The 22523-nt window shown below is 32.5% G+C and overlaps 1 protein-coding gene across 1 annotated transcript; it reads left to right on the top strand.

Moving 5' to 3' along the window:
* Window positions 1-653: 653 nt before the first annotated feature.
* LOC124364175 (transmembrane protein 164) lies at window positions 654-20672 on the top strand. The gene is made up of 6 exons (XM_046819454.1): window positions 654-858; window positions 4546-4871; window positions 6807-6923; window positions 14366-14444; window positions 19326-19426; window positions 20254-20672. The coding sequence occupies exons 2-6, from the start codon at window positions 4554-4556 to the stop codon at window positions 20422-20424; spliced, it is 786 nt and encodes a 261-aa protein (XP_046675410.1). The 5' UTR covers window positions 654-858; window positions 4546-4553; the 3' UTR covers window positions 20425-20672.
* The last annotated feature ends 1851 nt before the right edge of the window (window positions 20673-22523 follow it).

The following is a 22523-nucleotide window of genomic DNA, read 5'->3' as shown; positions in this document are numbered from 1 at the left end:
CTCCCCGTTAAACCACTGTTACAAATTGTTTACACACAAGAGACTGTTAAATTTACAGGTGCCTGAATTATACCACTAGCTATATAATTGATTATCACATATTTGTGATGTATATGCTGTTGTCGGTTGTCATTTTTTAGGCTTCCCAAAAAGACCTCTGACAAACTATTGTTTACACCAAACTAGTCATGTACTGGAGCGTTTTTCTTAAAGTTCAAAAGACTTAGAGGATTTCGGCCTTCCATATTGTTAATTGTCTTATACACCTGGCAGTTATATATCTTAAGCTTCATAATGGATTATATTAAATATACATTTCTGTCACACAGGTTTTTAAATTAATTATCTTTCCGACTATAAAAGGTTTTATATAATTGTTACACTCGTTGTATGTGATTGTCATGTAAGAAACCTTTGTTTTTGTTTTTAGCCCTTCCCGCATTAGCAGTGGAAATCAAATCATAATATGTTTAACATGCTTTTGTTTTCGATTTCTTTATTAATTACATCATATTCAATGAAGCAGCAACTGCTCGTATTTACTGTTCAACATTTACTAACGAAATATCACAAGTCTTTCCCAAGCTCTGTATTTATCTCAATGGTTACGGCAACCAGAAACACATGTTACTCTACTTGCAGTTGACAGACGACAAAAAAAAGGATTGAAAAGTCAATATCATGACAGAACACAGAAGATAATTAGTGTATAAAATTCTTGTTAAATTATTTGTAAATTATGTACAAGTGTTGTAGATAATATCTAGGAGAGATGTAAAATTATATTTTTCGTCTTTCATAATGAAACGGTGAATACAATAATTAGGCATATCGTATACCCCACAGTGCAACAAGAAGGTGAGCAGGCAGGCAATGATTATTATGTTTTATTTCGAATTAGTTTTGAAGTTTAAGTTGTATTTGTCTATTAAGATTTTAGTCTGTATAATTAATGTAGCATACTTCTTATCTATCTACCAATAGCTCATTCATGTTTTTCAGAGAAATTGAATACACCTACAAGTAACATCTATGTTTATATTGTGTATGGCTTTACTTATTTGTTTATTGACTTAATTGACTACCCTACATTAGAAAATGTTTTATGGGTGCACACACATATATTTTTAAAAAAAACATAGTTACATTTGGTTACAGCATAATAAATGACAATCAAATTCTACTATTGATTAGAAATATTAAAACTATTGAATATTATGGTAATATTATGGCACATTTGGTAATTGTTTATATTAACCGGCCGCCGGAGCAGCAAAAAATACGAGTTTCATGTTATTAACTTATTGGAATTGTCCTACAAAACGAAACAATATAAGCTGTGATGGGGTGGAAATGAGAAATAACACAAGTTCTAGAACATTAAAAAAATGGAACAACTGTTCAAGCACGGAAGCAATATTTCTATGTTCTACATCCACATTGGGCATCACGTGATCTTTTGTGACCATGATTCAACCTCGTTGATGACGTCATTGGATGCGGGCGCCATCTTTGCAAACGTAAATAAAAATTAATACTGAAATGATGAGCAGAATTTTGATCTAAATGAACAATGTTTTTCTTAAATTTCGAGCCACAAATTAATTAGTTGTTATCGAGTTGAGACGAGTTGCCTTCGGCCATCTGCGCGGGCTTCGGCAGCCCCGCGCTGATATCAGCGAAAGAAAAACATCCCTCGAGATAGTAGTACCTATCAGTAAAATATCAAATTCTAGAGGGGCTGATCAGATATATAAAATTGAATTGTTTATGGAAATACAATTATGTACTGTGTAAAAAAACTTAATAAATCATGAATACCCCTAATATGAATACGTATATAAATTAATAGAGAACACTTACCATTAGTGGTGTTCCACTGAATGTACAGAAACTAAATAATCTCGGTACTTTGGGATTATACCGACCCACACCCATGACATGAATCGTTATTTCACATTTCGTTTCTACTGATTACTAGATTAGCGTAGAACAATATTTCGTCAATATAAAACAGGAATTGTCTTATCGCAAACCCCTCCCCATCCTCAGACAGAGGTCAAAGTCGAGCGTCCTAGTAGATAACGTGATTGCAGAGTCTCGCTGCCCGTTCAGCTGGTGCATCGCTTTGTTGTACTTCCGTGTTTTACCTTTACATTTCTCCAAACACAAAAATTCAACAAAAACAAACATTTTACCAAACTAAACTCTTTATTAAAAAAACACTAAAAACTTGGTTTTTATTCTTGATCACATTTCCGCCACCCAAAATGCGAGTGCCTCCGGCCATCAGCGCGGGCTTTGGCAGCACCTTTGGTGCTGCCCCGCGCTGATGGTCGACGAAAGAAAAACATCCCCTCGAGATAGTACCTATCAGTAAAATATCAAATTCTAGAGGGTGCTTAATCAGAAATATAAATTGAATTGTAATGGAAAGGCAATTATGTACCGTGCAAATCATGTGATGGCCGCGCGGTCTGCCGTAATCAGGATTCTCGAGAAAGATAAGATAACAGCGACAACAATAACGATCACAATACCTGGAAATGCTTGTAAGTTTTGTAATTTTGTAATTGAAGAGTTGTTTTTTCGTTCTATCATGTTTGTTTCTATAAATTTCTATTTTTTGTGTTTCTTCATACTAGTGTGGTCGGTATAATCCCAAAGTTCCATAATCTCATTTCGGTCGAAACATAAACTCTTAACATTCCCGACAAAACACTCCGACACACCAATTCACTACGATTGGTCGAACTAGTGGATGGTTTGATCCATGATGATCGTCACGCACTCACTCGATCCAAACTACAGTACACGATATCTAGTGAAGCACTGACTTCTGCCCCGGTAGTGTTCAGATAACAGATAAACTATCAGTCCCAGCCGCAGATAATATTTACGACACACCAGTTCACTACGATTGGTTCTCCGACGAACTAAAGTGGATGGTTGATCCATGATTGTCACGCACTCACTCAATCCAACCTACAGTACACGTTATGTCCTGACTTCTGCCCCAGAGCGCTCAGATAACAGATACGCTATCAGTCCCACCTCCCCACCCGCAGATAATATTACAGATATCCGGACACAGCACACAAACAGAACATTAAAACATTAAGAACTTAACTATTTATGTATATACCCTCAAAAATCATGTTATTTGTCATTTGCACTCCCTAAAACCATATATATTTTTTTGTTCAGGGAGCATGAGCAGAATACGTTGATAACGTCAAATTCGTGATTTGCCACCTCGGCCTTTAATCTTATAATATCCAAACATTTTACAGATATTCATAATGAATAGCTAATTATCAGCTGCTTTTATTTTTACAAAATAACAATATTGTTTTATTGTTTAAGTTCATTCAAACAAGTAAAATCAAGTAAAACCTTATTGAGTCTAAATGACATTGTCAAGAAAAAATTACGTTTTAATATACTGTTTTGTGTCAAATGTAGGCTATTTTTAAAACATTGAGCAATGTTTTTTTAAATGGCTACATAATGATCTTTTCTCTGTAAATTAAAAGAGCCAATTTGTAGTAACGAGGTAAAAAACTAGAACTGTAAGGGGAAATCAAATGGTTTTTTGTTGCAAGAAAAGTCAAAACAAACACAATGTTACAAAAAAAAACCACACATTAAGACTTTTTTTATTAAGTTTTGTTTAATTAAATATTAAAAATCATGTACAATTTTAGTGGATCCAAACTAACTATTACTTTTTAATAAGCTAATGTAGTTTTGACGTCATCAGTACATGCAGAAATACCATTACAGATTGCCTATCATTTTGTAAAGAGATTTGTTTAGTATAGTTATAACAATATAACTAAATTACTGTACTTTTCTATAATCTTAAATACCTATATTTATTTTATAAATAAAAATATTCACTTTAATACAATATTGAAAGCCTATAACGTAATTCGGTTCAATATTATTGTTCTAAATTCATTCAAATGAAGTAAAATCATGTAGGCCTATATCGTATTTGAGTATTGGCTGCAAGTACAATGCGATATACACGTGTTATTTGTGTCTCAAGCTGTCAGACACATTTATCCTTCAAAATAGTAAAAAGTAACTATATGGTACATTGTTTTTGTTTGTTACATTTTATAAATAAATAATATTTTAACATAGCCAAACTATAGTGTAATTTGAAATATCTATTATGTAATTTGGTTCAAGATTGGTTTTAGAAGTTTTAGATAATTACGAATATGAAGATTTCGATAAGGCTTCATGAATACCTTATTATACTGCACCCTTACAGTTATTTGATTGATACAAATGTGGGTACAGTAAATAGGCTTTACCATCCATCGAATGATAAATTATCGATTTTTTGTGAAATTACAACTTTAGCTCCTAAGAACTAATCACATGGGTTCTTATAGGCTGCATTATAATAAGGAGCCACCAGTATCATACATGACATTAAACATAATTTTTAATTCATATTTGCGTGTATATGAAATTGACATATTATTATTGTTGTATGGATGATCCCTACTTAGATTTGATCTATTACAGATAACACGATGTTAGACTGGGCTCACACTGGCGTCAATATCACCGTCGGGGGCAACGGTGGCCCTGAGTGCACTGCGTATCTCTCCATGACCAAGCGCATACTGGAGACGATATTTGTCATGGGCCTGACAGCCCCACTTTTGAAATGGGGCCTTAGAAACCTCTCGCCAATTCCGGTTGTACAGGAGCACACAGTGGACCCCTTTGGGAAAAGGTTACTTCTGGTGCTCATGACTCTAATTTTTGGAATAGAAATAGGTTTCAAGTTTTCATCTAAAACTGTGATATTTCTCCTCAACCCCTGCCATGTTACCACAGCTTTACAGGTAAGTGTTGTCTTAGTTCTTTTGCTATTTATGCAGTAAACTCTATTATTTTAAAAGCCATTGATTATTAAGAGAACTTTTCCTTGTGGATTTTAGTTTTAGAATATTACTCCAATTTTAGCTGTCACCATGTGCTGTTCAGAAATACTACGCCTATGACAGCATAGGCTACTTACTATCTTGCTTTGTCATTTCTATTCCTGGTAGTGGCATAGGCAGAATTTTTTCAAAGCAGTGGCTTATCATGTTCTGGTGTTTTTTCAGATTACAGTTATAATCTACAGTTCCTAATATATATATATATTATAAATAGGGGCTTCACGATAATAACAAATTATCGAGAACTATGTTAAATTTACATTCCAAGCAGTATATGTTTAATTAACTGTAATTTTATAGTTTTAATTGTATCTGGAAGAAATAATAGATACCCTTGTTTTAATGCAATCATAATACGTTTTATTAGATGATATATTAAACTTTATTCATAATCTATAATCATTTACTACTTGTGAATGGCTCTCTATTCAATCCACTGTCACATCATTAGAAATCAAATCTGATTAATTTTAAAATATTTTAAACCTCTAAATGTCTTTGGACATTTACCTATTGAAATTTATATTTACTTAACCTGTGAGAGTTGATGTAGAAGTATTCTTAATTTGCCAAGTGCTTACAAATGTTTGTAGAAATGTAATGCATATTTTAAAAATAATGATTGTATCATCAGGCAATATTAATGAGTATGATAATAATATGACAATATTTGCTCATTTACAATGAAACTATTAAACTCATAATGATAGTGGAAATAAAACAAAAATATTAGTAAATTTAAGCTATTATTTCAAATTCTATAGTAATGTGAAGTTTTAATCTTATTAATATTGTACAGTGCTAAAATTTGTGTTTTTTATTTTGTTAAATACATTTTATTACTTACCAAATAATTGTTAAGCGAATTAAACCTATAGTGCTGTCATCTATTAAGGAGTAACAGTTTCCTATTACAGATCTATTTACTAGCTGTCCCTCCAAGTAAGCAAGTCAGTGCTGTATTCTGTTTCACCTGACCTGTTGCTGTTACAGATCTATTTACTAGCTGCCCCTCCAAGTAAGCAAGTCGGTGCTGTATTCTGTTTCACCTGAACTGTTGCTGTTACAGATCTATTTACTAGAAGGTCCTCCAAATAACCAAGTCGGTGCTGTATTCTGTTTCACCTGAACATTTGTGATTACAGATCTATTTACTAGCTGCCCCTCCAAATAACCAAGTCGGTGCTGTATTATGTTTCACCTGAACTGTTGCTGTTACAGATCTATTTCCTAGAAGGTCCTCCAAATAACCAAGTCGGTGCTGTATTCTGTTTCACCTGAACATTTGTGATTACAGATCTATTTACTAGCTGCCCCTCCAAATAACCAAGTCGGTGCTGTATTCTGTTTCACCTGAACATTTGTGATTACAGATCTATTTACTAGCTGCCCCTCCAAGTAAGCAAGTCGGTGCTGTATTCTGTTTCACCTGAACATTTGTGATTTAGGACCAGATCTATTTACTAGCTGCCCCTCCAAGTAAGCAAGTCGGTGCTGTATTATGTTTCACCTGAACATTTGTGATTACAGATCTATTTACTAGCTGCCCCTCCAAGTAAGCAAGTCGGTGCTGTATTCTGTTTCACCTGAACATATTTGTGATTACAGATCTATTTACTAGCTGCCCCTCCAAGTAAGCAAGTCGGTGCTGTATTATGTTTCACCTGAACATTTGTGATTACAGATCTATTTACTAGCTGCCCCTCCAAGTAAGCAAGTCGGTGCCGTATTATGTTTCACCTGAACTGTTGCTGTTACAGATCTATTTCCTAGAAGGTCCTCCAAATAACCAAGTCGGTGCTGTATTCTGTTTCACCTGAACATTTGTGATTACAGATCTATTTACTAGCTGCCCCTCCAAGTAAGCAAGTCGGTGCTGTATTCCGTTTTCACCTGAACTGCATGAATGGTGCCGTCCTAGCTCTAGGTTTCCCCGAACTCGATGCACTCAATGTAAGCATACAATCTGTATATCCTTATTTCATAGATACATGTGTATCATTACCATGCCAAACTTAGAGGATTGTTCATTTAAACATAGTTATCATTCCATACAGTCTATAACCATGATTTTGTGTTATGGATAGTACAATGTATTTTCTTCATCTCTGAATTATGGTACCTGCCATTAAGTATGGTCTACTTGAGTGCTTTGGACTGTACTCTTATGGGTCCCATACACCTGCGAGTGTGGCTCGCGAGCCTGGCTCGACTCGCCTAGAAATGGACCAAATCCGTCAGTGTATGGACAATAAAGAACCGAGCCGAGTCAAATTCAGGCGAGCCGAGCCGGATCCGCCACTGCTTGCCGTGCGGCTAGGCTCGGCTCGGCTCGAGTATCAGTTCGCCAGTGTATGGCGCATTACGCATCGGACTCGTGCCCCCACCACCGAAAAATCTGTTCATTCCGTTTTCACTACTGCAGGCCAAATGTTATGCACCACTCGTTCCGCCAAGGGTAAGGTGTTTTGTTTTGTTTTGAGTTAACATGGCTGACTCCAAGTTATTTATGAGCCCTGATTTTTTAACAACATTTATTGAAGAGTATCGAAATTTGCCGATAGCATTTATTATGTAGACCGTCCGGTAGCCATAAAACGGAGAGTAGCAGTGAGGCGTTCCTCTGGTGATATAGCGTTTTTTGGTGATATAGGCGCAGTATAGTGTCTTTTTTTGTTATAAGCGGTTTAACCTTGTCCAATAACATGTTAAAACTTTCAGCTGACATCCTTAAATAGTTCTGATAGTCTTGGTGACTATCATTCCTAACAAAATTCAATAAATTCATGTGACTAAATCTCTTTCTACAGTATTTAGTAACCAATTCTTTGACCACATTACCCTTTTCTTCCGTTTCTTTTTACATAGCTCATACAATACACCTAGCTCATCTAACACTATGACCGCAGCTGCAACCTTCTTCGAAAAACTCATGTTTGTAACTGGGCGAACAAGATACGTAGGTGTATGCTGAATAATCAGCGGATCCGGCTCGCGAGCTAGACTCGGCGCAGACTCGCAGGTGTATGGGGCCCTTTAACACTCCCATCCTCCCTCTCCTCCCCCCCCTACTCGTGAAAGTCGTATATTAATTATTATTATGTGTGCTGTACAGTAATGATGTAATTTATATCCCATTTTTATGAAATGCTGTATATTGGGATGTTGAACATCGTACAACCTTGGCTTGCACTTAGAACTACACATAGTCTCATTGGCTACATTTTATATAGTACAACTTTTGTTGTATAACCTGTAGCATATAAAATACCGGCTTCACTAAACACATGTTCGCACCACTCTGGTGCAATCTGCTGTCTGCAGCCACATATTCATTCAGTTCACTTCCTAATGTATCCACGAATTGGGGAAAAAATATTTTTTAGTGTCTTGTGTTATCGTATTCACCTCTGAAACAACTGATCCTTGTGGTTTAAGTAACAATCGTGAGATATCACTTTAGGAAAATCATTATTCAGAAAGCTCTGAAGGATAGTTATATGTGGGGTTTCTTTTAATGAAATACCTGACATTATTTAAAAATAACCTTTTTGTGATTCCAAATGAGTGTATATATCAGTAGAAATCTTGTTAGAAAATAGTTAAAATGTTGTACATATAACATTTTAATCTACCTTGTCTAGAAGCTATTAAGTTCAAATATTGTTTTTTAAAACTTAAAAAGTTTACATTTGTTAAGAGATAAAATTATTAATAATTATTTATAACTGTATTACTGTGCTTATTCTATGTTTTATGAAAAAAATGATATATAATACAAATATATATGTTGTTAATGTATGTAAACAAAGAAGGCTTTACACATAGTAGAAGAATCACCTATCATTTTAGTGGTATTACATAACCAGTTATAGGGTTAAAAAGCTCTTTATAAATAAATATTAATTTAAAATATTATATACATGTTTCAAATTTAACGTTTTTTGTGTGGTTTCACAATATATTATTTCTGTTTGTAAACTGTTGTCTGATTATAAAACTCAAAAACATATTATAAAAAATACTTAACATTTATATGAAACATGAAGACAACAAATGAGAAGAGTTAATCAAATTACTGGAAAAAAATGTTTAAATAGACAATAACTGTATCAGTAAATAAAATGTTTTACCTAAAAAAATGTATATCCCACACATAAAGTAATTTTAAAATGGTATTGTTTACTAATGTTAAAGATAGGAACTAACAATTATTATAACAAACCAGAAGGAACAAGAATTCTGAGAGCCAAGGTTGGTAATAAAATACCTGTTTGATTGTTCTTTTTATACTAATTAAATTAGAAAATATGTAAGTACCTTTACAAAATTACGTTCGAGTGGCCAAAATGAGTATGAGTTTTTATAAAAATGGGCATAAACCAATGAAACAAATTTCTGAAAAACGAACCTTAATAAAAGGGGTGTTTATTGAAGCCTGTTTGTTTGTTTTTATTCCTAAAGCATTAAATTTGTTTTAACATTCAGCTTTGCAGTAGCTAGTCTGTATGGCAGTGGCGTAACTAGGAATCTGATTGGACAACACACCACAACAGGAATTATGGAATAAATTTTAATTAGTTGAAATTCAAATAAATTATATAGATCTAATTCAAAGTAAAACATTTATAAACTGCATTTCAAACAAAATTGGATTGCTGTTACACAAAAAAGCTGTAGGACTTTTGAAAGGTTTATTCAGATTTTTCACCACACTCCCCCCCCCCCCTTAGTTACGCCGCTGCTGTACATTTTACCCATTCCGTATCCTTATGCTGATTTGATGTGACTTCATAGTAACAAATTAGACATAAAACACATTCACACATTCTCAAATCAGTACTCCCTGGTTGTAGTACAAAAAATTACTCTATTCTGTATCTATCTCCTACTACAATAGGACAATAGATTCTAGTTTACCAAACTTGATCAAATATTGTTAAATTTATCATAGGTTAATTAGTTTTAATAAATTATAATATTTCATATACTAATTGTACAAGAATAAATAAAGAGAATTTAGAGTATGACTTTGACCACTTTGATGTCTTGAATGTCTCGCATTTTAACTTAAGTTGTTTAGTGTTAAATTAATTCAAAAGAGCACATTGGGGGCAGAAACAGCCCTTTGAAGCGCAATTTTCATAAATCCAATCCTAAGAATTTACTCACATATCCTTTGAATATTCAAGATTTAATCATTGTTTGTTCATAAAATATACAATTGTACAAAGTAGTGTCAGAGGTATACAACTAAATAAACATATTAAGAATAGCAGGGTTTTAATATTGAAGTCTTACTTCTAATAGGTGGAGAATGTAAAAACTTAAATTTTGTAAATGTACACAAACTTATTTACATACACATAAATACACAATAGTAGTAATTTTGTTTTCTTTTAGTTTTCTTAAAACTTCTTGAAGGAGTAATATTCAAGTTGGACCAGGTAATCCCTTAGTTTTGTTTTAAATGTGTTTATATTTTTTTCTAAAAAGAACTCTTTTTGGAGGTGATACAAGAATTATTTTTCTAATAAATTCAGTTTTAAAAAATTCAAAATTTTGGCCATTTACCTGTTTATGATTTTCCTAGCAAGCTTCTGCATAGCTTGCTTCCTAGCAATCTTCCAATTTCTGTATTGCCAGTCTTCAACCAAGTTTTTGGAAACAAAAAATATAGCTAAAGGTATCTCACTGGGATCTATTTTTGGCCCAGTACTCTAAATTACGCAGTGTAGTGGTATAGCGGTTATTGTGAGAGCTTTGATGTAAGAATGTTGGAAAGAATTTGTATTGAGTGAGGGTAAGATGTAAGTGAGAGATTAAGTTTGATAATGAAGGAGGTATCAAACTGTATATGTAAATATTAAGTTCAGCTTCTGTCCATCTTCTTAGTGCAGCGTCTGCAATCTGATGCTGTCACAGACTTGACTCCTGGAATCTGGAGCCATATTCGTCTGAAGATAACCAAAAACAAGATCTTATTTTCGATCTCTTCAGGCAGGCACTCACTTCAGACGCTGCACTAAGCAGAAGATGAAAAGGAGCTGAACTCAACATTCACATTGAATCGACTCTTCACACCATATCAACATTATATGTAGAAAACTGTATATATGTGTAGTATTATTGTAGGGCAACTTAAATATTGTTTTCGTGCAATTAAGTGATTGTAGTGTCTTATTTCAATATTGAAAAATTAAAAAACCTAATACTAAGCTATAATGTGATTTTTATTTAAAATTCTTTGTCTCTCTATTTGTGAAATAAATTTTATTTTCATTTTTTACACACTAGATGTGTGCTAATTTCAGAATGCCTTTAATTTGTTATATACAATTTTAGATGAATTAGACATTATTAGGGCATTCCAGAAGCATACTACCTTATAAGCTCGTTTAAGTCTACAGTTTTGAGATATGAGTAAAATAATTGATAAGGCATTATTACAAAAAACTGGAAATCTTAATAAATCTCCAAGTCCAATAGGCTATTGGCAAATGAGTAAGTATGGATGTTAATAATAATAATATGAATGTCTAAATTACAACTCTATAACATAAATTTATATATTGAATATTTCAAGAACTAGTTTACATTCAACTTTCCCAATGTAATAAATGTCTATATAATTTTTGGTCTTCTCATCTTGTTTTAACTAAGAAATTTAAAACTTTATTTTTACTTTTTCCTAATAAGCACTAGTTAATTGTTTACAATTTAAATACAGATAGTACACTCTAAGAAACAGTGCACAGTGAAACTTTTATTGTTAAAGGTAAATTATTTCTTATAATCTCAAAGACTAAACTATTCATTTTAAGTTTCTGGTTAACAAATTCACATCTTATACGTAAAGCATTACATTTTTCATAGTAGATAACTGTGTATAGCTACTATTGTCATAGAATGTGTTGAGATCATTAATGAAATTCATATTTAAAAAGATTGCATTTTCTGAGCAGTCACACCTTTTTTGTTTTGAAGGTGTCGAATCGGTCGTTACTTTTGTATTTGACGACCTTCAAGTATTACATATATTTTTTTATAAGATCTGAATTGATAAAAAATCATTGTAAACATGTCATAAATTATGTAAACAGAATATTTTTTAACATCAACTTTAAACTATTTATATGTTTAGTAATTCATATTTTTAATAGCCTAACTGCTTTTGAAAGTAAAACAAAGACTTACTTGCTTCCTGTACTGAAACATAGCCTTCAGTTTTCAAAACACAAAATGTACTAGGAGCTCTTATAAGACCTCTTACACTGGTCATTAAATGTGTGGAATTTTGGGAGAACTACATTAAACCTTGAAATATTTTACTTTCTTATTAGTTTTTAGAGTTTAAATAGATGTCTCATTTTTTAGATATAAGTGTCCAACCTGTTTGGGTGATTTTGTGTGTGTATAGTTTTGATTTCATGTAATAAAAGTTGTGCAATTTTTTTTTGTTCACTAGTCAATTAGTTCATGAAGATCCAGAAGGCATTTATTATTATTATTATTATTATTTATCTCTGTGGTTGAAACAGATTAATTACTACTTATTCCTAAAACCAAATAATGGTTCAAACATCAGTTGTACACCGAAAAAGCAGACTTATTTTTTGCAATAAGATGATGGAAATTATTTTTTAGCTGTGTCAATAATTGTATCTGGCTGTTTTCGAAAAGAGCATAATTAATGGTGTATATTATCATGCATCATTATTGCACAGATTAAGAAAAATATTTGCAGTAATAAAGTCAATGGTAGACCCTCATAGTTCTTTTTCAATCACGAAAACACACCAGCTCCATTTCTGTGCAGAACTGTAAAATTAAAGTAGGGTCTCAACTTTGCTCACATCTCTTCTAATTCAGGCTTTACTGCTTCCAAATGCCCTTGTATTACTGCTCATTACTTAATATAATGGATGGAAAAACGTTTGTGCAAGGAGGATAAAATTGTGGAAGCAGATGTTTATTTTGTAAAATGTTATAAATACTCTAATTTGATAGGGACAACACTGAGCCGAAGTTTCTAGTTTTATGCGCAAACTATGCTAAAACAAAACCTGATTTATGTCAAAATATTAAGCACTTTGTATTGATAAATTAACTTCTAAACCACTCTTAGAAAACACAAAATAAAATCAATGGTCAAAAATATTGTTACAAACTTGTTAGTTAATTATTCAATAGTTTACACTAGGTTTTAATTAAATTCTAGGAAAAATAGAAGTCGAAAATTATTTTAAATTAAAAAACAAATTACAATACTAAAGTCATGCTAATCTAACAAGGTAAATCTTAATAATAAATAGATTAATTCTTAATAGATAAATCCACATAGTATGTAAGCAAACATGAATGTTTTTAAATTTGATGTAATTATTTTAGACTTTAAACAGTAGTGCAGATAAGGCTCCCCCTTATCTACTCAGTAAAGGAGTCTGGCTACTCCAAACCCTAAAGAAACTGTTCTTTATATATAGTGAATTATTTTTAAATCGCTTGAATAAATAATCCAGTGTTATTAAGTACTTAATAACTCTTTGTTTTCTAGTACATTAGTAATAAATGTTATTAATTTATTCAGTACAAAGTCAAGGGTGTAATAAGATTGGTCAAACTTGACAGAGGATGTTTCAATGGTTTGTCGGTGAGATCTATGTGGAAAATCAGTTAAACTTAGAATTGGCCCTGATTCTTATTGCATACTCTCATGTCTAGTATATGGCACGGTGTTCCAGAATAAATTCTTGGAAAACATGAGTGTTTTTGGATTTAATTGTATTATTTATATTTATTTAAATTAAAGCTATTTTATAAAATAACGTATTGTTTGATTCTACAATATAATTAAAGCATAGTTATATGTAATGGTTTTGTAGTATCTGACATGGCTGAACAAGATATTAAATTAATAAATACAGTATGATCTATTATAAGTATTAGGTAATAATAATTAATACGATGATGACAAATCTCTTGCTTAGAAAAATAAGAATAGTTTATGATATTAAAGTAATATTTTTGCATAACACTCTACTGTCTTTCCCACATCTGACCAGCCATTGCATTATTTCATGAAACAATTTATATTTTATTATTTCATAAATATAAACAATTTTACAATCATCGGATTCATTAAAACTTATATAACATTTTTATGTAACTTTAAATTTTTTTTTTAAATAAATGTTTAACTATACATGGAAAAAATTAACTCTAAAATTCATAACTTGTAATAGTAAAGATTTTCAGTGGCTGTATACAAATAGCTGCAGTAAAATTAAAATGTGATGTTTTTGTCATGTCAACTTCAGATTTCTATGTTTCTCCCTATTTTAAATTTTGTTCATAGTAGTTAAATATTTTATGGAAAATCTTTTTTGGTTTAGCTGCCATTTGAGACTTGGATATATTGGATTCAGCATACGATGATGTTGATAATTCCGATATATTTGTTACGACTGGGAGGTATGTTTATCAGGTCATCGTTTATTTTATTTCCTGTTATGCTTTCCTGTTTTTTTTCTTTTTTTTTGTATTTTTTGGGTTTTGACATATCTGACCTCTGGAGTATTGTAATTTTGTAACATTTGCACTGTTTTGGATGTAGTGGTTCACAGTTCTGTTTCAGTTAGGTTTTATTGTAGTTTTTTGTTTATAACATTTATTTTTTTAGTTATATTTGCACTGATTTTATTGTTTTACCCCGCAGTACCATGTTGGCCTGTAGTTTAACAACAGGGCTTATTTGTGTGATTATTGGTTTTACTTTCTTTTTTTATTTCCTATGCCCTTTCTCTTTTGAGAATTATTGAAGTAGTTTAACATTTTTTTACTTTGTTATTTGGGTGTCCGTTCATAGCTTTCTTCAGCTATTGCCTGAGTCTGAGTATCTTCTTCATACTTTTGTCTGATATTACACACATTTGGGATATTATAGTAAATACATGAACACTATAATACCTAAGTGCTGTTGAAAGCCATATAGGTAAAGAGAGATGTAAGATTTCCTCTTTATATCTCGAAAATTATCTGCTACAGAAAAAATATCAATGGGATGCTATTTATTGAAATTGTTTAACCACTTTCCTGATAGTTTTAATTTTTGATACATGTTATCATATATTATCTAAAGCTTATTCAGTATATATTGTGTGCATGAACACTTAGTTATTTTTATGAGCTGTCAGGTTTAAATCTGCAAGTAATAAAGTAAGTGTGCAATCTCTTTAAACACTGTTTTGTTCTAATTTAAGATAGGCTTACCTATTCCAACTTTTTCCGACAGCAATCGATTTCGTCCCTTAGAGCATGTACAAGGGGTATTAGAAAAATAAGGTTCCCATGATTTTTTAAATAGACAGCTCTATATTTCTACTTAGTGTTATACATCAATTTAAAACTTAAAAGTTAAGCTATTTTTCCACATAATCACCGTTTCTGTCCAAACACTTCTGTAGACAATGCTCCAACTTTTCTATCCCCATGTTGTAGAATTCTGCCGCCAATCCTTTGAGGAATCGAGTAACCTCTTTCTTGACTTCATCATCGGTACTGAAGCATTGGCCACCCAAGTGTTCCTTTAATTTTGGGAATAAGTGATAATCACTTGGGGCTAGGTCTGGGCTGTAGGGGGGATGGCCGATCTTCAACCAATATTGTCTCAACTTTTTCAACAACTCCATCTGAAACTGAAGGCCGTCCACTTAGGGTTTCATCGTGAATTTCCATGCGGCCTTCACTGAATTCTCTGCACCGTTACCGAACGTGTTGAACAGATATGCAGTTTTCCCCATAAACTTCGATTAACTGACGATGAATTTCAATAGGTGAAATCTGTTTTGCATTTAAAAAACGTATCACAGCACGAATTTCGCATCTGGCGGTAACAACGATAGGGAGCTCCATCTTTGAAAGCAGCTAGGCCAGCACTGTTGGACGTAGCGAGGCGCGAGTGGTATGGATAGAGAGAGGAACAGCTGATGAGTAAGACAGTGTTGCCAGATTTCTCCCAACATATCGCATTCTGTCTCGGCGGCATAGGGAACCTTATTTTTCTAATACCCCTCGTATAAAGTTTATTACTTCAAATATAGTACAAGACATGTTTTTAAAGTAAGTACCATTTTGGAATTTCACCATTATAGCACTGTGGTCGGAAATCAGTGTATGCGCGCTGAGTACCACATTCTGTTATCAAGCCATAGCCGCCATTACAGATCCATTTGACGTTGTTGAAAGTGTTCAAATGCCAAAGACTGTGATATGTTTTTTAATGCTAAAGGCGTGAAAGCTGTTGACATTCATCGTCAGATCTGTGTATGTGTACAGAGAAAACATTACAAGTTATGGGATGGTACGAAAATGGGTGAGAACTTTTAAAGATGGCCATACAAATGTGCATGATGAGCTACTAGTTGATAAAAAAGTGAAAGAGAACAGACACTTTACAATTTCCTCATTACCTGGTGAGTTTCAAGAAGTGTGATTTATGAAACTGTGGCAGAACGTGTGAAGTACAGAAATTAAGGTCATGCTGGGTTCTGAAAATGCTGACTGAAAATCACAAAAACAAATGTTTAGCTAGTTCTCTCTAGTAGAATGGGATATAGAACAGTAGATGTATATTCCTGATTCTGCCAGGAGGTGCAAGATATAGGGATGAGATTTAATGGTAGGGTGTATTCCTGATACTGTCAGAAAGTGGTCAACTTTTAGGGATGAGATCTAGAATGGTAGGAGTGTACTCCTGATGCTGTCAGAAAATGGGCAAGATATAAGGATGAGATTTAGAATGGCAGGGGTGTATAATTCCTAATACTGCCAGGATGTTGGTAAATTATAGTAATTAGATCTAGAATGGTATATTTCTGATGCTGCCACAAAGTGATCACCGTATAGGGATGAGATATAGAATGGTAGGGGTGTATTCCTGGTGCTATCAGGATGTTGGTAAAATATAGATATCAGAATGGTAAGGGTGTATTCTTGATGATGCCAGGATTTTTGCAAATATAGCGCTGAAATCTAGAATGGAAGGGGTGTATTCCTAGTGCAACCAGGATGTTTGTAAAATATAGGTGTGAGATATAGAATGGTAAGGGTGTATTCTTGATGATGCCAGGATTTTGGCAAAATTTAGTGCTGAAATCTAGAATGGAAGGGGTGTTGGTACAGTCAGGATGTTGGCAAGATATAGGGACGAGATCCTGTGTTTGAGATGCATCATGGCCCATGCTGCAGGCTTTTTTTTACCAATGGCAATGCTTTGCTTTATGGTGCTTTATTTGTTTCAAGCTACTTTCTATAGGTTAAAAAATCGTTTTCAATTACAAAGATTATTTTTTAAGATTGCGGTATTGTACATTTCTTGGAAAATAAATTAAAAATTTATTCATTTTTTCACGTTTGGTGCCAGTGGCGTAACTATGGAGGTTAGATAGAAGCAACCCCCCTCACCAAGAACTCCAAAAAATAAAAATACATATATTCAAGCAGCAATTTTTGTTGGATACAGGAATTATTGTTTTACTTTAATTAGGCTATATAATTTATTAAAATTTTGATTTATTCCATATCCCTTGCTGTAATGTGCTGTAAAACAGATTCATTGCCCCCTCCCCCCCACCTCTTCCCTCAGCCAAGTCAAGTACATCGCTGTGTGTGCTATTATGTATTTTGCTTTACCCATTGAATCGCTCATCCCAACGATATGCACTTACTGAATAAAATATCTCTTTTTCTCAAATTGGTATAGCTAGAATTTGTTGTTTTAATTACATACACACGATATATGTGCTTTGATTTACAATTAACAAATTATTTGCATCATATGAGTGAAAAAGTATAACAATTGAAGTTATTTCTGGTTTCTGAGGTAAATTCTTAATCACTTTTATCAATTATATTGTGAATCCTTACCAATCTGACAAATTTTAGGGGGGAGTGTACATTAATGTATTAAAATATTTTGTGTAAGTAGTCCCACCTGGTCATTTTTGTTACTTAGAAAGTCATGTGGAAATAGATGAAAGATACGCAGTATTTGCAACCTTATTTTAAGCTAACACCCACATTTCATTATGCCTCTGTCTTGAGTTTTAATCCCAAAAAATTTATCTTAATGAATGTTTGAAGTTACTTTAAACATTATATACTGTATTTCGTTATGTATTGTCTGAACTTGTATTTTTACTATAAATGAATTTTTAATTCAGTGTAGATAGCCCAGGATCAATTATAATGACTAAAAATAAAAATAGGATTGGTATCCTACTGCCAATCCTATCCAATATAACGTGTTCTTATGGTGTTTCAAAAGTTAACTTTCATCATCGGATCTTAGTTGGTGGTGGATGGCTTTGTCATAAAATTTAAATTACACAACACAAATGTAAATAAATAAACAAATATCCCTTGAACATTTACACATAACATGAACGTGTGCGATGTTACTGTAGACTGCAGCGCAGTAGCGACAGTTGGATGACTGGAATTATGCAAGCTGTGTTGCTGTTTCTGACCCACATGTGGTGTTAATGTTCCAAACAGCTGTACTGACTGGGGTGCCGTCCTTTCCATTTTTGATAACAGTGTTGAAGGCGATATTAGATTTGTATTGTAATTTTTCATTTAACTCTTAAAAGCTGCATAAATTTCATACTCTTCAATGTTGATAATAACCTGCCCATATTACAACAATCATTATTTCCAGGCCAATTTTCATCTCATTCATGTTTTAATTTTCATACAGTAGATGTTGGGTGAATGTAGAACTTTAATAATTTAATTTTACATTAGGACTTCTACCTACTAAAGTAAAGATAAATTTAGAAAAGAGAGAGTTCTGTCTAATTTTAATTTTATAACAAAGGCCATTCACCATCACGGCTACTAAGGTCAGACGATGAAGGTTAACTTTTGAAACACGTCACCATAAGAACACATAAACTTGGATTGGTTGGACGGTAGGAAAAGAAACCTAATTTTATTTTTAGTGATAAATGAATCATACATTTGCTTATGCAAAATTATGTTGTTTTAGATGTATAAATTATTTGTGAATATGTTAACCAGAAAGCCAACCATCCTGAACAGCCAAATGAGCCTGAATTTGGATATAATTATGCCTGTTGAAAGTGAATTATAACTTAAAATAATCCAGTTAACTCCCTATTTAAATGTATTTCTTTTAGTTCAGTTTTATCAAACCTCATGTCTGTTCCATAACTGTTTAACTCTATGTCCAGCTTTTAATGTATCTGAAGAAAATTCACATGTTGAATAACTTTATAACTTTTGTGATATAATAATAATTAATTAATTTAAGGCTGTTTGATTGTTTTACAGGCGTCTTTGAAGTGGAAGACTTGACAGATATGAGTTGGCCGGCTGTGTCGTATGGAATACTGCTCATATATCACTTCATACTGCTTCAAGCTCTTGGAATCGTAAGTTCGCTTGCTGTGATATTTATTTATTAGCCCTTTTATTGACAGAAAACTATTTACTATAAGATCAGCTACTGCCAAAATGTTTCCCATTTGCTTGCATAGTAAAAATAGTTTTGAACTTTTATACAATTTTTAAGATTTTATTTATTGATTTGTACAGTTTGTTTAGGTGTAACACAATACTATTCTGAAAATGATATAAAATTATTCAATTTTCTCTGTAAAATTGTTCAATTCTAGATTTATTATTCACCATGAATAGTAGCCTTCTAAATGCTTGAATTAGAGGCTATCAGAGCTTTGAAAGGTTATAGGGTAGTGTGTTTTTATATCTCCCATGATTGAGAAATAGTTGAATATTTAGCAATGACTCTAACTATAGCATAGAGAATATATATTTTCTATTGTTGCTATGCAGTGCTATCACACCAGTTATTACTGCCAACATTATAGATGAACCTTTACCAGTAAGAACACAAGATCAAGAACATGGACATGCTATGAACATACAATTATAAATGGGGCATTTTTATTCATCATTGAGATTATTACTACAATTTATAATTATAAAGAGGTTACAAATTTTGACTTGGACTCATTATTTTCAGTACTCAGTGTAATCTTTAGAATCATGCTTTTTTTAAAGCTAACTCGAGTAAATTTGAACCACATGATGTCCTGCTATGAAGGACTCATTTGCAGGACCCTATTATCGCATGTACGCCATTGTACATCAGGCCATTCTCGCCCATTGTTGAGCAAGTCCATCCCTGCATTGGTCTACCAGTTCTCGAGGAAGTCTCATCAGCCATGTTCTGTTACAGCCAGCCCAAGTGAACTTGAACCACATGCTGTGTCCTGCTGTGAAGGACCCGTTTGCAGGACCCTACTATCGCATGTACGCCATCGTACATCAGGCCATTCTCGTCCCGTTGTTGAGCAAGTCCATCCCTGCATTGGTCTACCAGTTCTCGAGGAAGTCTCATCAGTCATGAACGTAGCTGACACTACCACAAACTAGTTTTAACAGTTTCAATCATTCATTACAATACATGCTTTTAACAATATTGTTCATGTAGGAACTGAATAAGGCCGGTTTTAAACTAAATGAACCAAAGTATTAAATATTTTTAATAGTTTTGCAGTTATTTTGTGATCTTTTATAAAGTAGTACTATAGGGTAGACTGCCTTCATTAGGGTAAGTGATAAGAAAATATCAGAAATAAAATTACGAATCTTGTGCTTGATATTTATTATTTAAACCCTATCAGCATGATCCTCTTTCTTATCTTACTAGTATGCTTGCCTTACAGTTTCAAAGTTTCTTAAAATGAAGCAAACTGAGTTTCACCCCATAAGAACAATGTTGATCTTAAAACACTTTTACGCCTTTATTTTTTGTTGTAGAATGATGATGGAAGAAAATGCATAAAAAAGCTAGCTCTTCACCTAGTAGTTGCAAATGCAAATAAATATTCTCATAAATAAATTATTTGTTACTGGTGAATAACTGTTAATTAGAACTTCAAACCTATTGGTATCCATATATATATATATATATATATATATATATATATATATATATATATATATATATATATATATCAATCAATCAATCAATAAATACTTTATTCAAGTAAAAATGCACACTGTACATTGAATAGGGTCAAAATAACATTAATCAGTTTAACATAATTTATGCTTAGTAATTAACAGTTTACAATTAATTGTTCAAAGCATTATAGACTACTACTATTTTACCAATAAAGCTTATTTATCCAAACATATATATATATATATAAATATACATACATATACATACATACATATATACACACACACATACATACATGTATACACACACACACAAAAAAAAATCCATTATTAAAATATAAATCAATTATCCTGAAAAGAACTCATCAAGTGAATATAAAGGAAGTTTTAACAAATGTTCTTTTAATTTCCTTTTGAATTTGCCAAGATCTGGTTCTAATCTCAGATCTCTTGGCAAATTAAATAAAAATTTTGTTCCCATGAATGTAGTTTTCTTTTCAAAAAAGTTTAATGTATGTTTTTCTACTCTTCTGTTTAATCTTGTGTTATATTTATGTTCATTGTTATTGTCTGTTGATTTGTCGTATTGTCTAACATAAAGAACGGTTTGGAAAATATATAAGCTATAAACTGTCAGAATTCCAAGCTCTTCAAAGTATTTTTTAACTGTTTCTGTATTTTTCAAATGTAATATAATTCTAAGTGCCTTTTTTTGTTGAACTAAAATTCTGTCTAAATTTTTTTTGTCGTTGCTCCATAAATATTTAATCCATAAGCCAAATGTGAATGTATTAATGAGAAATAGATAGTTTTTAGAAAGTCAATGCTACAAACCTTAGCCATTTGACGCAATGCGTAAAGTCCAGATGCCATTTTTTAAGTATCTTATCAATATGTTGGTCCCAACTAAGATTATTATCTATTAGTAATCCAAGAAAATTTGTGCTATTCACTTGAAGCAGTTCTTCATTATAAACAGTGATATGAGGGTTTAACTTTGATGTCGCCTGTTTTGTGGAAAACGAAATAAAATTAGACTTTCCTGAATTTAAAAGTAAATTTTTACTTGCTAAAAATTGTTGTATCCTTGAAAGACCAACGAATGAGGATATTTCAATACTTTCCTTTGATTTGCCTGAGACAGTGATGCTGACGTCGTCAGCATACATACAGACAGAGCCACCCCCAGGTACCAATCCAGGCAACCCCCCGACATAACAAAGAAAGAGGAGAGGACCCAGAATCGATCCCTGGGGTACTCCATATTGCATTGCTTGCAATTTTGAGCGATATGTTTTAATATATTTGTATTTGCATAAAGGATCATCAGCTACATGTTGTATTTCAACACATTGTTGCCTGTTTTTAAGATACGAATCAAACCAATTAAATTCTTTATTTTTTATTTTTTATTTGCTAAGACATTTTAATAGTGTGTCATGTGAAACGCTATCGAAAGCTCTTGTTAGATCTAAAAATATGCCAATTACTTTATCATGCTTATCCACTGACTCAATTATATTTTCAATAAAATTTATA

This window comes from Homalodisca vitripennis, chromosome 6, assembly GCF_021130785.1.
Source record: "Homalodisca vitripennis isolate AUS2020 chromosome 6, UT_GWSS_2.1, whole genome shotgun sequence".
NCBI classification, from domain to species: domain Eukaryota; kingdom Metazoa; phylum Arthropoda; class Insecta; order Hemiptera; family Cicadellidae; genus Homalodisca; species Homalodisca vitripennis.
This window is presented reverse-complemented; position numbering and strand designations above follow the sequence as displayed.